At 39.6% G+C, this 16409-nt stretch overlaps 1 protein-coding gene across 6 annotated transcripts in view; it reads left to right on the top strand.

Moving 5' to 3' along the window:
• Nucleotides 1–16409, top strand: part of PDE5A (phosphodiesterase 5A) — a 91560-nt gene that overhangs the window by 14159 nt on the left and 60992 nt on the right. For all 6 annotated transcript variants that reach the window (XM_037897129.2, XM_037897128.2, XM_027819198.3 and 3 more), the window contains 2 exons: nt 2572–3160; nt 5638–5727. In XM_037897129.2, the coding sequence (XP_037753057.1) occupies nt 2572–3160; nt 5638–5727 (679 nt within the window). The remainder of the gene's footprint in view (nt 1–2571; nt 3161–5637; nt 5728–16409) is intronic.

Raw genomic sequence — 16409 nt, 5'->3', positions numbered from 1 at the left:
ATTGTAAGGAGAGTGGACAGTTTGGATGAGCTATTACCAGCAGAAGAGTGAGTTTGTGTGTGTATGGGGGTGGGGGGGTGAGAAAACCTGGATTTGTGCTGGAAATGGCCCACCTTGATTATCATGCACATTGTAGGGAGAGTGGTCACTTTGGATGGGCTATTACCAGCAGGAGAGTGAGTTTGTGTGTGTGGTTTTTGGAAAAAAAGGGGGGGGTGAGAAAACCTGGATTTGTGCTGGAAATGGCCCACCTTGATTATCATACACATTGTAAAGAGAGTGGTCACTTTGGATGGGCTATTACCAGCAGGAGAGTGAGTTTGTGTGGGGGGGGGGCGGAGGGTGAGAAAACCTGGATTTGTGCTGGAAATGGCCCAACTTGATTATCATACACATTGTAAGGAGAGTGATCACTTTAGATAAGCTATTACCAGCAGGAGAGTGGGGTGGGAGGAGGTATTGTTTTATGGTCTCTGTGTATATAATGTCTTCTGCAGTTTCCACAGTATGCATCCGATGAAGTGAGCTGTAGCTCACGAAAGCTTATGCTCAAATAAATTGGTTAGTCTCTAAGGTGCCACAAGTACTCCTTTTCTTTTTGCGAATACAGACTAACACGGCTGTTACTCTGAAACCTATGATGACACTGTAATGAAGACAGATAATTGAGAATACTTATTAATATATTAAATAAACCCCGAATTTAATTCCTAATAATTTTTTTAAATAATTAACCATAACAATTAACCCTCTCTTTCACAGCAACAGTGGAATCATTTACTGGTTATTCTATTGCATTTTATTATCTGACATCATTTTCCAGTAATCAGACTGGTTTAATATTCATGGGTGCTTTGTAATAGATGTTGATGTACACAATAATAGTAATTATTATTATTATTTATTATTTCATCCACAAGTGTGCTAGTTCACAGAAGAACTGGAAACATATGGGATGAAATCCTGTCCCCACTGAACTCAGTGACAACACTCCCATTGACTTTAATGGGGCCAGCATTTCATCCAAGTTACCTACCCAAAAGAGCATGCAATCTAAGGCCCTGATTCTGCAAAAGACTTACAATTGTGCTTAACTGTATGGACTGTTAGTGCCATTAACCTTGACAGGATTATCTCACAGTGTGTGAATAATAAGCACATGTGTAAGTCTTTGTAAGATCAGGACCAAAATACTGTAATTGGGAGTCCAGATAAAGATCAGATTCTGCTTTCTGTTATGGTGTGATTAAGAGCAGGAATTGGTCCAACAGCTCTATTAGATCATTTTAACCAACTACTGCCCCTGAGGGAAAAAAATATTCTCTCATATATGACCCTGAAATCCTTACTGATGTGTAGTCTGCAGTCACATTGCTCCTTTTCTTGGACAAGTATTCACTACATAGACTCACCATATTTTAAATCTATCCTCATTCAATGAATCATTTTTTAACTCCACATCTGTGTAGTTCTTAGTCCCAGTCAGGACTTCAAGTCATATGTCAGTGCTCAAACCTTCACAAGGGAAGGCAGATATGCTTCTTTTTGAGGTTATGGCTTACTGTAATATCTATTGTTTAGAAGTATAGTTGAAATAAAAAACTTTAGAGACTAATCAATCTCCTTAGCTTTGTTTTGCCAATCATTTTCAGCAGCCCCCTTACTGCTTTGTATTTTACAATACAACAACCAGGCTGTTTGGGGAGGCACAACCTTCCTGGCCCTCCATACAGTTTCGCAACCCCGATGTGACCCTTGGGCCAAAAAGTTTTCCCACCCCTGCTCTATCTGGTTGTCATATGTGGGTTGGGAAGGAATTTCCCCCTCAGGTCCAATTGACAGTGACTTTGTGTGTGGGAGGGGGTTTGCCTTACATACCCCGATGCTGCAGATGATCATTTGCCAGGATTATCTGGATAGCTCTCACTTAATTCCCTGCCATTTCCGGGGCCTTGGGCATTGGTACACCTCGGTCTCTCTTATTCCCTCTCGGTGGCACATAATAGTCTAGTTTCCTGTAGGTGGTAATCCTTTGGTCTAATTTCAGTTTCTGGGTTTGGTGTGGGGGTGCTGGGTGGTGGCTTGTGATAGGAAATCAGATGATCTGGTGGTCCTTGTGTCCTTAAACTCTATGACATGACTAAAGATGAAGTATTTGAGATGAGTGTAGTCATAATTTTCAGCTTTTATGCACTGAAAGCTATGTCATGAGTAATAATTTTCTGCCTTATTCAGAGTCATTTATTTGATCAGAAATATTTCTTTTTTTATAAGGCACATGATATTAGTGCTTAAGTCTCATTGTTTCCTGGAAATGAACAACATCGAGTTAAAGAGAAGCAGGTGTTTCACTAAATCAGTGGTTCCCAAACTTGTTCCGTCGCTTGTGCTGGGAAAGCCCTGGTGAGCCGGGCCAGTTTGTTTACCTGCCCCATCCGCAGGTTCGGCCGATCGTGGCTCCCATACTATTTTATGTAGTATTGTGTAAAAGGGTTGGTCCCGTTAAATAATTATGATTGCTTGGGGATTGTTAACTCATAGTATTTATTACCTTTCACTTCTGTTTTGCAGAGAAATGGTCAATGCATGGTTTGCTGAGAGAGTTCATTCCATCCCAGTCTGCAAGGAAGGAACCAAAAACCACAGTGAAGATTGCTCTTGTCCTGCTCATCAGACTACCCGAGCTGAAAGCCCCAACCCTGGGACACCAGTAAGGAAAATCTCTGCTTCTGAATTTGACAGGCCTCTAAGGCCCATCATTGTCAAGGACTCTGTTGGAACCGTAAGTTTCCTTTCTGGCTCTGGAAAAAAGGAACAGATGCCTCTGCAATCTCCAAGGATTGGGACTGATGCAGGGGATCAGTGCTCAAGACTCTTAGAACTAGTGAAAGATATTTCCACTCACTTGGACGTCACAGCCCTTTGCCACAAAATTTTCTTGCACATCCATGAGCTCATAGCTGCTGATCGTTATTCCCTATTCCTGGTCTGTGAGGATAGCTCCAATGAGAAGTTTCTTGTCAGCAGGTTGTTCGATGTTGCAGAAGGTTCCACCTTGGAAGAAGCTTCAAACAACTGCATTCGCTTGGAATGGAACAAGGGGATTGTGGGACATGTAGCAGCTTTGGGCCAACCTTTGAACATCAAAAATGCATATGAGGTAAATATGGAAATTTTGTGTAAGTAAAAAGAGGCCAGATCTTCAGATAATGTAATACATGCAGTTCATTGGAGCCAGATTGATTTACACTAACTGAGGATCTGGCCTCAAATATCTCTCTCTAAAATATATGCACATTTGGCTACATATGATGTTTGAGAAATGGATGTTTGAAAACAAGTGATGGACATTTGAGAGTAAGGGTCAAGTTTTGATCCTGGCCTTAACCAGGTCTCTATTTTTCCACCCACAATTATTTGCATTTGTATTTCAGGACACTTAGAAATGTATGATTTTGATTGTAATTGGCTTTTAAAGTGGGCTAAATTATGGGGGCAAATAATTGTTTGCATTTTTAAAAATAAAAATATAGGCTAATATCTGAATATGTACTTCTATATGAATCCTAAGGCTGCATAACTGGGCATAATGGGATGAAACTGAGCAAAGGAAAATGTAGGCTGAATATCAGGAAAAAACCCTGATAATAAGATACATTGGGCTGTGGAAAAGTCTCCCAACTGAAATGGTAGAACCCCTAATACTTGAATGATTTAAGCCTAGACTGACAACCTGCAGAATATCCTGTAAGAAACAACGCTGCTTGATAGATAAAGCGGGTTTTGTGCATTCAGAGTTGGGGATAAGGAAAGAGAAGGGTTCCCAAGTGGAACAAACACTGGAATTTTGACGTGAAAATTACCACTTCTAGTTGGTCATCTCTTCATCCTCCTGAGTGGATTTTTTGAGGATGTGTGATATTGCCAAACAATGTTTTCCAGCAGCAATACATATAAGGGTGATATAATCTGCTTTAATGGTCATCGTTCATGAAGACTCTGATAAGTATTTTCTGGATTTGGGCCTAAGTATATATTTCGCTTTAAGCACGTGAGATCAGTGGGAGTATTCACGTGCTTAATGCTAAGTACGTATGTAAATGCTTTCCCGGATCGGGGTCATTGTACTGAGCTTGAAATCAAATGTTGGTGAATTAATAATCTTCCTTTTAAGAACAATTTGGTGCATTTTAGTGAGATGATAAAATAAAATCAGTGTTCCAGAATGATACATTAAACAAAACAAAAAACAAACAAACAAAAAAAACCCAAACCAAACTCAAAATGAAAAGGAAAAGAAATTTAATCTCATTGCACAATTTATACTTGGAATTTTTTGACAGTCTGTGCTAATTCTCATTGCATTTTATGTAAATACAAGGGGTATGATTTTTTACTCATGGTACATAGTCGCAGACCTATAATGCCAGTGGGTCTACACTTTAACATAATTATGTTACCAAATCTGAAATTAGGATTAAGGCTGGGATTCAAAAGAACCTCACTGAGTTTCAGTGGGATTTGGTTGCCTAACTCCCTTATGATCCTTTGAAAATCCCAGCCTAGATGGCAATAACTTTGGTTAGAGCAAAAATATTATATTGCCAGTGGAGTCATTTTCAGTGTTTCCATCTTTTTGCAATAATAATAGGGATTTTATACATACACAATACAAATCAGATTTTATATGGGGTGTTTCTTTTTCTTCTGGACACCTGCCCTATGCCTCACACTCAAGACCATTCTTCCTATACAAGCACTAGCTTACCCCAAAGTTGTGGTGGCAGAGGATCCCAGAACCAAAAGCTCTTTCTTTTCAGTTCCTATCCTAGTATGTATTCCTACAAATTCCATAATGCTTACAGTTTGCCAGCTCCCTATTGGGCTGATTGCACTGAATGACTCAAATTGGTGGTGAGAATTTGTTCTGATTGTCAATGACTATTTTTAGGTACATTACGAATAAGTCTTGCAGGAACAACAGTGAGTTTTTTAGAAAACGGTTATTTTTGTATTAAAGCTGCTTTCTGAAGCTCCTGGGCTTGACTTTTCAGTGAGCATAGGAGAGAGATTTAGGAAAGCATGGGAGCTTGTCAGCATCCTCCTGCAAACACTTTTCAACACTGAAAAGAAAAAAAAGTACATTTCAGATGTTTTTGGTGTATATTCCATAAAAGCCCATTCTCTGACTTTTTTCCTCAGATGGGGTGTTACTCATTTTAACCCCCAAATGGAAATCCTAATCCTATTAATAAAACTTACTTAGCCACGCCGGCCTGTCTTTTGGTGTGTTTTGGAAATTTCCTCTCAGAACAAAAGATGTGCTAAAAATGGTTATGCATGAATATCCAGCCTGGACAAAAAGCTTTTCCTAAGCTTACTGCATTTTCTGACATTTGTATTTATCCACAAGTGTTTATATTCCTCATAAGCAGTTTGTTTTGTACAGTATTGCTAGAAATTCACTCAGTCAGTAATAACTTATATTTACATAGTCATTGTCTCATAATGGAAACATTGTGACCCTGGGTAACAGTTAAGAAAAATGCTATAATTCTTCTATGGGCCTATAAACTGGGGAATTAAACAAGACATTCTTTGAGTGGGTACTTAATTCAACTTTTTCCGCCCTGTCAGGATCCCCGATTCAATGCAGAAGTTGACCAAATCACAGGATACAAGACTCAGAGTATTCTTTGTATGCCAATAAAGAACCACAGGGAAGAGGTAAGCTGCAGTACCTTGATCATCTTATACAATAGCGTATATGTAGCTCTGTTAATTCGTTTAAACACTTTTCACCTGTAAATCATTATCTCACAGTAGAAAAAAAGCTGTTTTTTAAATGTCCTGTCTGCATATCATTCGATGGAGTAGAATTTTACTCCCTTTTCTGCTTCACTGATGTTAACCAAACAGAGTTGCTGAGAAGAGCTTACACGCAATTATTTATTTTAAAACAATGTTGTTTCTATTTCCAGTTACAAAAAGGTTTCTGCTTCCTTATAGAACCAAAACTCCCAGTTCACTTCAGTAAAATCAATAGGAGTTTTGTGTGTGGAAGAAATGCAGGAAGAAGTGGTAAAAATAAATGAGATTCTTTCAAACTATAGCTGCTTATCATGTATGTGCTACTATCTTTAAACGTTAAAATACATGCCAGTAGTGCCCAATAACTTCAAATCCTAATTACAGTCCCACTTATTGTCCCATCCATTGTATAAGCCATGAGAAGGGACTTTTCCTTGTAGAACCCTGTGATTCTCTTAAATTGAATGAAGGATGATCTTCCTTTTCTCTCTTTTCTGAATCAAAGATACTCCTCAAATGTTGTTTTACTGTGGCTTTTCACAATGCATATAAATCTTATCTTTAGATGACACTTTTCAGTTTTTACCACTATGTAAAATGGTGACCATAACGTTCTACCAAATACCTCACAAGTTTAAGATATCAAGCGGGGGTTCCCTTTCATAGACCCAGGGCAACATTTTCAAAAGTATGTACCTGAAGTTAGGCACCTGTATCCACATTTTAAGTACCTAAATAAAAATGGCGTGATTCAGAGAATCCGAGCACCCACAGCTCACATTACGCTTAATTGATTACACTGGAGTGCATGCGATCAGAATCAGGTCTTCAGATTCTCTGCACAGCTCTCCCCTCCAGTCCTGTGTCACTTCTCACAGCAATACTCCTTTAAGGTCTGATCCTGCTACAACTAGAATCAAGGGAGTTTTGTCATGGACTTCAAAGCATAAACAAAGTAGGTCTCTGTTGGGTGGCAACAGCTAAAATCTAACAACAGCTAAAAGAGGAAACTAGAAAATGAGAAGTTAAGTGAGGAGTGACATTATGCTGAGGAAATTCACCATCAGCTATCTGAGTAGAGTGATCCTGGTTTCCTTCTCACACTGGTGTAATTCAGGAGTGACTCCAATTAAGCCAATGCAATTACACTGGTGTAAAATTAGTGTTAGTGAACAGAAAATCAGGCTCATTGTGTTTTTATGTATTGCCAATAACTGAAAGAGCTTCTTGAAGCTGGAAGGAATAAGATTCAACCTCATACTGTTCTCCATCCTTCTCAGGATGTTGGCACAGCATAGACTAACCAAGGAGTGCCCCAGAAATTTTCAGACAGGGATTTGCTGTCCACTAAATCTTCCTTTTTCAGAAGAGTTCACAGTGTGTGTCTAATCAGTTCATACTGTTAAAAATTGCTCAAAAAGCTGATTTGAAAATACCATTTTCCCTTTTTTTCTAACCCTTCCACTCTCCCAGTCTTGTTGCGTAAGACACCAATCTCCCATATTTAACCCCAATTCTCATTTTTACCTTGTGTTATCTCATTCATTTGGGTCTGATGATCCTGGCTGACCCAGTGATTAAATGTGGGATCTCCTACATCTGACTTCTGTTTCAAAGTGTTTTTTCACTGCTCCAGGTCTTGTAAGGAAAGTGTTTCAAATTTACAACCCACCACCTCACACTGATCATGAACATGATCACTGTTCTCACAGTCAGACATTGCCCCCACTTCAAAGTGCCTCCCCATGTTAATTGGCAGTAGCTGCAACTGGCCATGAACCAATCAGTGAGCAAGCAGAATGTTGTGTGCAGTGACATCTGGCTGGGAGAGTGGCGCTGGATGTATGATTGATGCAAGATGGAGGGTCTATGTTTTGTCCAGGTCACATGCTTTATTTATGTGCATTGGAAAAAACAGAAGAATGCTATAAGCCAAGAACTTAGAATCATAAAGTCATGACAAAATTCAGCTGGCCACAATACATGGGTTCTTACTTCTTACTCTGGTCATACATGAGAAAGAATTAAGTACAAGTATTCTCTGCTCATATGTACCAGCACTCACTTGTTGGGCTGAATGAACCTGTAACTGGCAATTTGCAGATCCTGAAAAAAATCTTAGCTAGGTTTCCCCTTCTAAGCACAACAGGAGTTCTAGATGAAATAAAGCAGGCACCTATTTATTATGAAAATAGAAAACAAACTGACAGATTAACAAATTGGCAAAGGCTAAAGGAGGAGGGGGGGAAATGAAGTGTTACTTCTATATGCTGTAAACTGGAAGATCTAAACTTTGGAATTTTTCTTAGGGGACTCTTTTGTTATTTTAAAGTCTCTTACCAGAAGGTTCTCATCACCCTCACTGTAATGCTCTGCTGACACTTTTCTGGAATGAGATTTAATTCAGTGAATCAACCCCTCAATTACCATCTGCTTTCAGCTGTTTTTTTTTTTATTAAAAGCATCTCCCACCCCAAACAAAGAAACCACCATGGTTCCTCCATGCCTCCCCAACCTAAAAAACAAAAACCAGACCAAGCCTTTGTAATGATATTGTATCTAGCAGCTAAGGAAAACTGCTTTAGTGCAAAATTTCACTAGTCACAGTCCAAATATGTAGCCAAATATGTCTCTGAGACACATCTGAAAATAAATACTTAGAAAGAGAAGCAGGTCTTTTCTACCTGGAAATTTGGCCCCCGGAAAATACATATGATACATTTATTGTTTGTTTTATATTATTGGTATGTTTAAAGCAAAAAGTCAGTATGTGATCTGCAGAAATATCATGGCTGAATATCAAACCTCTGGGTCAGTTGGGGAATGAAGATTTTTCCAGAAGAGATGAAAAGTAGGCTCAGATTAGTCTAAACTTCCATGTGGAACCTGAGCTGAGGAGCCTTCTTAGAAATAACACAAGATGAGGAGTAAGTTCTTCAAGAAGCAGAACCCATGGAGAAGGACTAATGAAGAACTGTAGTGGTCTTATCAACAAAAAGCACCATATGCAAGAGCAAGAACCTCAGTACTTCACAGACGCACAAAGAATGGAAGTAAATATGTTAATAACAAAAAGTAAACTTTTATAAAGCATTTTTTCTACTTATTAATTATAGCTGAAAGAGCCAATAGAGACTAGGCATATCAGGCCCGGGACTGGAAAACACTGCTGTCTGTACTCTTCAGGCTCAGAGCAATGGGAGATTTACACAGTGCTAGCTCTGTTTGTGACAAGCTCATATTTTCCACATGAAGAATTACAGATGCAAGCTGGACAAGCTTTGAGTAGGACTGGAAGGGTTTTGAAGCAAGTTCTGATATCTGCAGGCCACTGCTGCACAATCTCTGGTAACTAAATAGAGCTTCTGTCCCATCCTACACAACAAACTTTGCCACATAGTTTGCTTTGGCGTTCCAGAATGTGCCATCTGATGTTTATAACTATTTAGAAAAATCAAGAAGGAAGAAAGATGAGAAACCTGACTCTTATGCTACAAAGGGAAAAACGAACAAACTGGCCATGAGTGAATCCATTTCAAACTTATCTGTGTTTAAAACTGTCATACAGTGACTGCTAAGCCATTTGAAACGTGCCATTTGTTCCTTCTGGGTTTTTTCTTCTGGCAATTCTCTAATGACAATAGATAACTCCATAACCTGATACCCTCTTAGTTTATGAAATCAGCCACACTGACTATGAAATGTAAGAGAAAACACACACAACTCTAAAATTGACTGAATTCTTATCATCAAGGTACAATGACCACCAGTAAAAAGTTGTTATTAGCCAACTGTTACCATATAATTACCATGGTTATTTCTTGTTTTATTTATAAGGGGAAACTGTGGTATTTGTTGGCCACAACTGTAGCTGTAGATCTTGATTATTACCAGTTCAGTGCTACAGTGCATTTTCAGAAAGCAGGATTGTTAAAAGTACCTTCCTTCTGCTGAGAAGATAGCTCATTCATTTTGGTTAGGAGAGCCATAACACAGCCTTCCAACATTCTTAATGCACCAAGAGTACTCCTCATTGCAGGAGAGAAGCGTACACCTATATTCCCAGGGCTTAAATTCTTATAGAGTATTTTTTGGAGGGCCCCCTACCCCCTCTACAACATGCTATAAAAACTTCAGGGGGTTGAAAATATTTACCGGAGCTCTGGTCTGGACAGCTCCAGCTGAATTTAATCCCTGTGTATTCCTCTGTATATGTGCTGTTCCAGATCAGCCATGATCCAGCAAATAACTTAAACACATGCTTAACTTTGAAGCCAGTAAGATTACTTACGTGCTGAAAGCTCAGGATGTGTTTAAGTGCTTTGTTAGACTGAGGGCCTGATGCTCAGCTCTATGCTCAGCAACCTTTAAGCAGTATCTTTCTCTGCAAGTTTAGTTCAGTGGGACTAAGGTACTACTCAACATGAGTAAGGGTGGCAGAATCAGACTCTTAGCATTCTGTTCCAGGAACGGGAGTGTGGGATAAATGCACATTTCATGTGTGATCTTGGACCAAGTCACTTCTCCATTTTGATCCCCAGCGGTAAAATGGGTATAATAACACTTCTTTACTTCAGAAGGGTGTTGTAAGTTATTTAATTTATTAATATTTGTAAAGTGCTTTGACAGCTTCGGATCAAAGATACCGTATGTATTATACATGCAAAGTATCGCTTATCATAAACTAACTGCACGGAACAGGCAAGCAAATACCTTGTAGCCTGAGATTTCATGATTTATCAGCAAGAGAGAACAGCAGCAGAAGCCCTGGGATGGTGGCAGCTCAGAACCTTGATCTCTACTGCATAGACTGAGTCTCAGAAGATTTTTTCCATCCCTGAGGTACACTTTTGGTCCTCTAAAATGACTCATGGATGCCTAAGAACACAGGAGCATCACTGATTTAGCCTCAGGCACCTTTATGCTTGAAGTGAGTGGGTTCCAATCTCATTTGGTTTTGGATGGATTCATAGATCTGAAAATGGACTACAGAAATTGCTGTAAATCATCATCTCCACTTCTGAGCACTTCTCCATGTAATTTTTCAGACTTGTACATGACCATTATAAAACCATTCCTTACAGAAACATCGTGTAGAACTGCACAGTAAATTATTTTTTTGTGTGGAATTTTGTGGATAGAATTCTAAGTTAAATTCATGGTTGGTTTGGAAAGAAGATAATTCTGTATGAAATTCTATATACTGTCTAGAGTAACTTCTATAAAATCCTACTTTGGTTTCACCCTTATTAACTGTATATAGGATTTTCCCATATGGGAGCTTAGAGCTGAATTAACTCCCAAGCTCTGAGCAGAAGAACGTAAGATTCAACTTCCTGCTGGTCTGCTAGGTGAATGTTTCATTCTGGAAAAGATCACTACAGTTGTTGGATTTATTTAATTTTTTATTTTTGCCTGGTCTTCTGTCACTGGGAAGCGCTTTGCTACAAATCAGGGGTGCTATGCTTTTTATACCAGCTTTTTTGTTGCTGTTGTTTGTTGCTGTCTTGCTGACTTTTATTTTTATAAGGCTTAGCCAAGGGCATTAATGACAGTCAGCCTGGGAAGGTGGTTCTTACCTCCCTCCCACAATGTAGACATAGTTGACTTATGCTTATGCCTTGATGTTGACGTTGCCTAATGAGCACCTGTACATTTTGACACTCCAACAGTTAGCTAAGGCTAACATTATGGTGAAGAGCATTAGAAATGAAAGTGTTGTTAGTTAAAAGCTAGAGTCTGTAAATAAATATCTGAGCAGGACTGCATACTTTTGTGGCCATGAATCACGCTCAGCCTCTGCAGGGATGAGGAAGCAGAATAAACCTAAAATCACATAGGCCATAATTTCATATCAGTTGAGTCCCTTGTTTTTAAGCCAGATAGTGTTGAATTTCCTCCTCCTGTCACCATTATTTGGTTTAGTGAATCATCTTTCTTCTGGTGTTGGCGTTATTGAATCATTAAATCTTCTCAGGAAGCAAAAGAATGTTCTTAAAGTCAGTGAAAAGGAAGTGACTGTGAAAAAGGGCACTGACTCTCTTTGAAGTAGCTTTCACAGAATTAGGCCTGAGAGTGGAGTGTACAAAAATGCAGCAAGAAGCCATCCAGATAAAATAAAATTCAGAACGCAGCCATCAGCACTGAAGAAATGTCTGCTGTGTTCCATGAAATCCTGAGGGGGTGCACTGCCACTGGGAGAGATAGACGTCAGCAATCCATTTCAAACACTTAGTGACTGTGGTGGCCTCTGACAATTAAAGGAATTCTCTCTCTCTCTCTCTCTCTTTCTCTCTCTCTCTTTCTCTCTTTCCCTTTAGGCCTTATGAAAGGGGATAACTGACATTCCTGGAGCCAAAAGCCTTCTATCTACTGAACAAGTAGCAACAATAGAAGCTTCCCCACACTGTCAGCTATGCTTTGGTGGGAGGAAATGAATATGAAGGGCGGTTATTCCCATTTATTTCTTGGTCTCCCTTCTGTGACTGGTGACAAGGGAGCCCGCTGAATTACTGCCAGTTGTGAAGTTGCATTTGTGTTGTTCGGTTGTCTCCTATAAACTGGAGAGACACTACCAAAACATGTAGCCTGTGATCCAATGGGAGTATTTCCATTGACTTCATTGATATCTGGATCAGACCCTTAGGTTCCCTCCTCCCTGACACACACGCTCACTCCCTCTCACACTCCCCTTCCCTCTCTCTCTGGGCCAGATTCTGATCCTAGCTCCTACACACTTCTCTGTGATGTGTGAAGGGGATGCAATAGCCTGGGGGACAATTCCCCTTATATAGGAGCTGCATAAGGTTGGCACATGCAGTACTCTGCTTCCCTCCCTCACCACTACAGCATAAGGGCTGTGCTGGGGCTGAAAAAGGGAATAACTAACACTAAGCATTGCAGCCCATTGGCAACCATAGAGGGCTGTCATAAATTAGAGGTCTCCTGATGTAGGTAGATTGCCTGTATTTCAGTCCTTAACCCTCCCTGTGTCTCTGAGCTTGCAGTCCTAAATTCTTCCCTGCCCACTTCTGCCTGTCATTCCCCATCCCCGCTCTTTCTAAACCCCATCTAAATCCTCACTACTTGGGCTCTGGGAATACAAGAAGTATACAGGACATTTTTGTGGGCACATTACGAGAGTAATGAGAAAACGAAAAATAGCTAAGTTGGGTTCTGTTGCTAAACTATTCAGCTTTCAACCCAGTTCACACATCACCTGCTTATTAAAGAATTAAGGAAGGTAAAATATTGGGCCTAAGGAACAAGACATTGTCTAATAAAACATGTTTTCTTCTTGTTGCTGATTCTTTAACACCAGTGCAGTGTCTTCATCAGCTAAAAAGTGCTTGAGTGTGCGTGGATTGTTAGTGTTTGCAGCATCCTTCAGGGCTTACAGAGAGCAGTAGAGGGATTCTGTAGAACCCAAATATGTAGACCCTTTGCTAGGTGCAGTGTGGATTCCACTCCTCCAATATACATGCAATTCAGGCAGGCTTTCCACATTTTTGTGTTCATAGGTTCATAGATTTCAAGTCCAGAAGGGATCATTGTGATAATCTAGTCTGGCCTCTTGTATAACAGGTGGCATAGAACTTTCCAAAATAATTTCTAGAGCAGATCTTTTTGCAGTATATCCAGTATCATTGTCACAATCACTTTGGGGCCAGATTTCCATCAGGTGTAAACTAGCCTAGCTCCTTTTGAAGTCAATGGAGCTAAACCTAATTACACCAGCTGAAGATCTGACCTATTTCCATTTATGATTTGCTTGCAAGAAAATTTTTTGAGGTGTTTTGGTTTTATACTAAGCTTAGATCTCTCTAAAATACAGATCCTATAATCTTCATGACCTGTGTGCTGGCATGTGAAGCACATTTGTCCTAATTACCTAATTACTCCAGAGACTGGAACCGTTCCTCTTGAGTTTTATATGTCTCTTCCTAATTGCCTGCCTGTAAGAACATTTCCCATAGTTTGGCTCAGTAACTTGTCCACCTGAATTTTTTTTCTCATTATTGTCACTGGGCCAAATCTCACAGAAATCAGTACAGTTTGTTGGAATTTGTACTGTTGTCAGTGAGGTCACAATCCGTTTATCTTGTATGTAGAAATGGCAAACACCTCTAAAACATCTTTAAACATTTATAGTGTCACTGAACCAAAAATTGCTAAGGTTTGTCATCCACATCGAATTTTTATCATCATAAGAAAAGCCATGAATTTCTAACCATTTGAGTCCTTTTTCTTCTTTTAAACACCTATTAATGAAGGGCTTTACAGGGATCTAAAAGAGCACAAGTTCTCTTGGTATGCATCTTTCTCTCGGTAAAAGAAATCTGCAGTGCTAATGAGGAGAGACTAAATGGTCTTTTTAGTATATGCTAACATAGTCCTTTTACTGTTTCCTCATGGCTCTTTAAGCACCACAAGCTTTCCTTTCATAGAGGAAAGGTGTTTACACAGGATAAAAGTGCTCACCTTTCGGATGCCTCAGAGAGCCTGTGAGCTCATTAAAATTGTCTTAGCTCCTGTGGTTCAAAGCTAATAAAAATACAAGGCCAGTGGTGTGAATAAAGACCTGAGCATCAGCCAGTGTGCCTGTAGGTTACCTCAAGAGCATGTGAGGGGGCTAGACAATGTACTTACTGTTCAGAGGCTGCAGCTGTACTTAAGGAAAGCTGCACCTCAGTACAGCAGTGTGAATGCTCATAGGATAAGAGGCACCGTTCATAGTGTATAAATAGGGTTGCCAGTTTTGGTTGGATATATTCCTGGAGATTTCATCACATGACATAATCTTTAATTAAAGATTAATCTTTTAATTCCTGGAGACTCCAGACCAATCCTGGAGGGTTGGCAACCCCGTGTATAAATCATATGCACATTCCTGTTCCCATTGAAGTCAATGAGAGTTTTGCTGTATGGAGAATTGAACCGCATGGTCCTCACAATAAAGTATTTATTTAAAATGGACATTTTTGAGTCTATAGCTGGTAGTGGTCCATCTTTTAAAACAATGACCTGATCTGTGACACTGATATTTTGGGAAGACTCATGTGAAAGACTTTAAATTATCTTCTCTCCCATTAAGAGAAAACTGTTTTTCCATCCTCCTTAAGTACTGGCTTAACAGTTATAACTTTAATGAATAACAGTTAAACACAATTATTCAGACACGTGCACAGCAAAGTTCTTTTGATGTTGTCTGTACTAAAAGCAGGATGGAAAATACCATTGTTTTAACCGTTCACTGGACTTTATGCTGCTAGGGTCACAAATAATGCCGTTTCTCTGGAGCATGGCCGTGACTTGCTGCAAATGTGCCAAAAATTCTGAATTGAATTAAAAGCGCAGTTTCAAATAAACCGTAGTGCTTCTCACTATGTAACTTTTCAGATTCTCATGCGAAATAACTTGGGCTCCTTCTACACTGGTGAGTTACATCATCATAATTTGCCGCCAGTGCAGCTCCGCTGTAAGTAGCAATGGACAGGTAGGGCACATGTGACCCAACTGCTTTTAGCATGTCTCTGAATAGGATCTGAGACAGTGATAAAGTTCCTGGATCTTATCCTACTCTTCAGCTTCTACTCTTGTTAAATTTGCTCTCACTGATGGAGCTGTCTCAATGTTGATTTACAGTTATAAAGTGTTCTTGTATAGAAAAGGCCAGAGCAAATTTTACTTTTGCCAGCCCTTTTAGGTCACAATTCTTGGTTGGTGTCAACTGGCATAGCTGCCTTGAAGGCAGTGGATCTATGCCAACTTAAACCAGCTAAGGACTCAGATTCCAACCTTATCTGTCTAATAGGTGCTCTATGAGAGAGACCGATTGATTACAGTAGCATGTAAAATATGGGGAGAGTAAAAGGATGTAGGAAAGATACATAGATCTATATTCATATTGTTCATAATAGTAATAAATATAATATGAATCAAAGGACTTTTTTTAAATGGAATGGCAGAAGCATTAAGTAGAACAACGTTTGGGCTTGATTCTCCTCTCATTTGCAGGGTAAATCAGGAAGAACTCCACTGTTTATCTTCAGAACCCATCTTTCCTTCCTGCCTTCCTAATGGAGCCTGCCATTAAATCACTAAGTTAAACTTATGACACTGACATCTTTCATGTGGCAAAAGATCATGAGCTCATAAGCACAATAATAAGTGTAGGTTCAAGAAGAAGCTAAGCTAGTTTGTGGGATGAAACACTCTTTGTCAGCACACAGATAGTTGTAATAATTGCAAGGGGAGCACAGATAAATACTGTCCAAGTGAATAATTTCTTTGGACAAATATTCTCTATCCTCAAATTTGCTCCAGTGAAAGTCTGTGTTTAAAATCCTTTGTTTTTGTTGGCTTCTGTCACAGACCCCAGTTTCTAAAAAGGATGTGCATATCCTTCATCTGAAAGGCCGGGCTCTAAATTGGTCACAAATTGAGGACCAAACTTCAGAGCAGCCCTGCAATTTAATTTCTGCCCAGGCAGCAGAATCACACCCTTCAGTAGAGAGCTGGAGTCAGTGCTAAGCAGTGGTCTCATTTCCACCCTCATCTGTGTGAGTAGTTTAGCCAGTTGCTGGCCAGATGGATTT

The sequence above is a fragment of the Chelonia mydas genome, chromosome 4 (genome assembly GCF_015237465.2).
Source record: "Chelonia mydas isolate rCheMyd1 chromosome 4, rCheMyd1.pri.v2, whole genome shotgun sequence".
In the NCBI taxonomy this organism is placed as follows: domain Eukaryota; kingdom Metazoa; phylum Chordata; order Testudines; family Cheloniidae; genus Chelonia; species Chelonia mydas.
The sequence above is the reverse complement of the archived record's forward strand: the minus strand, read 5'-3'. Positions and strand labels throughout refer to the sequence as shown.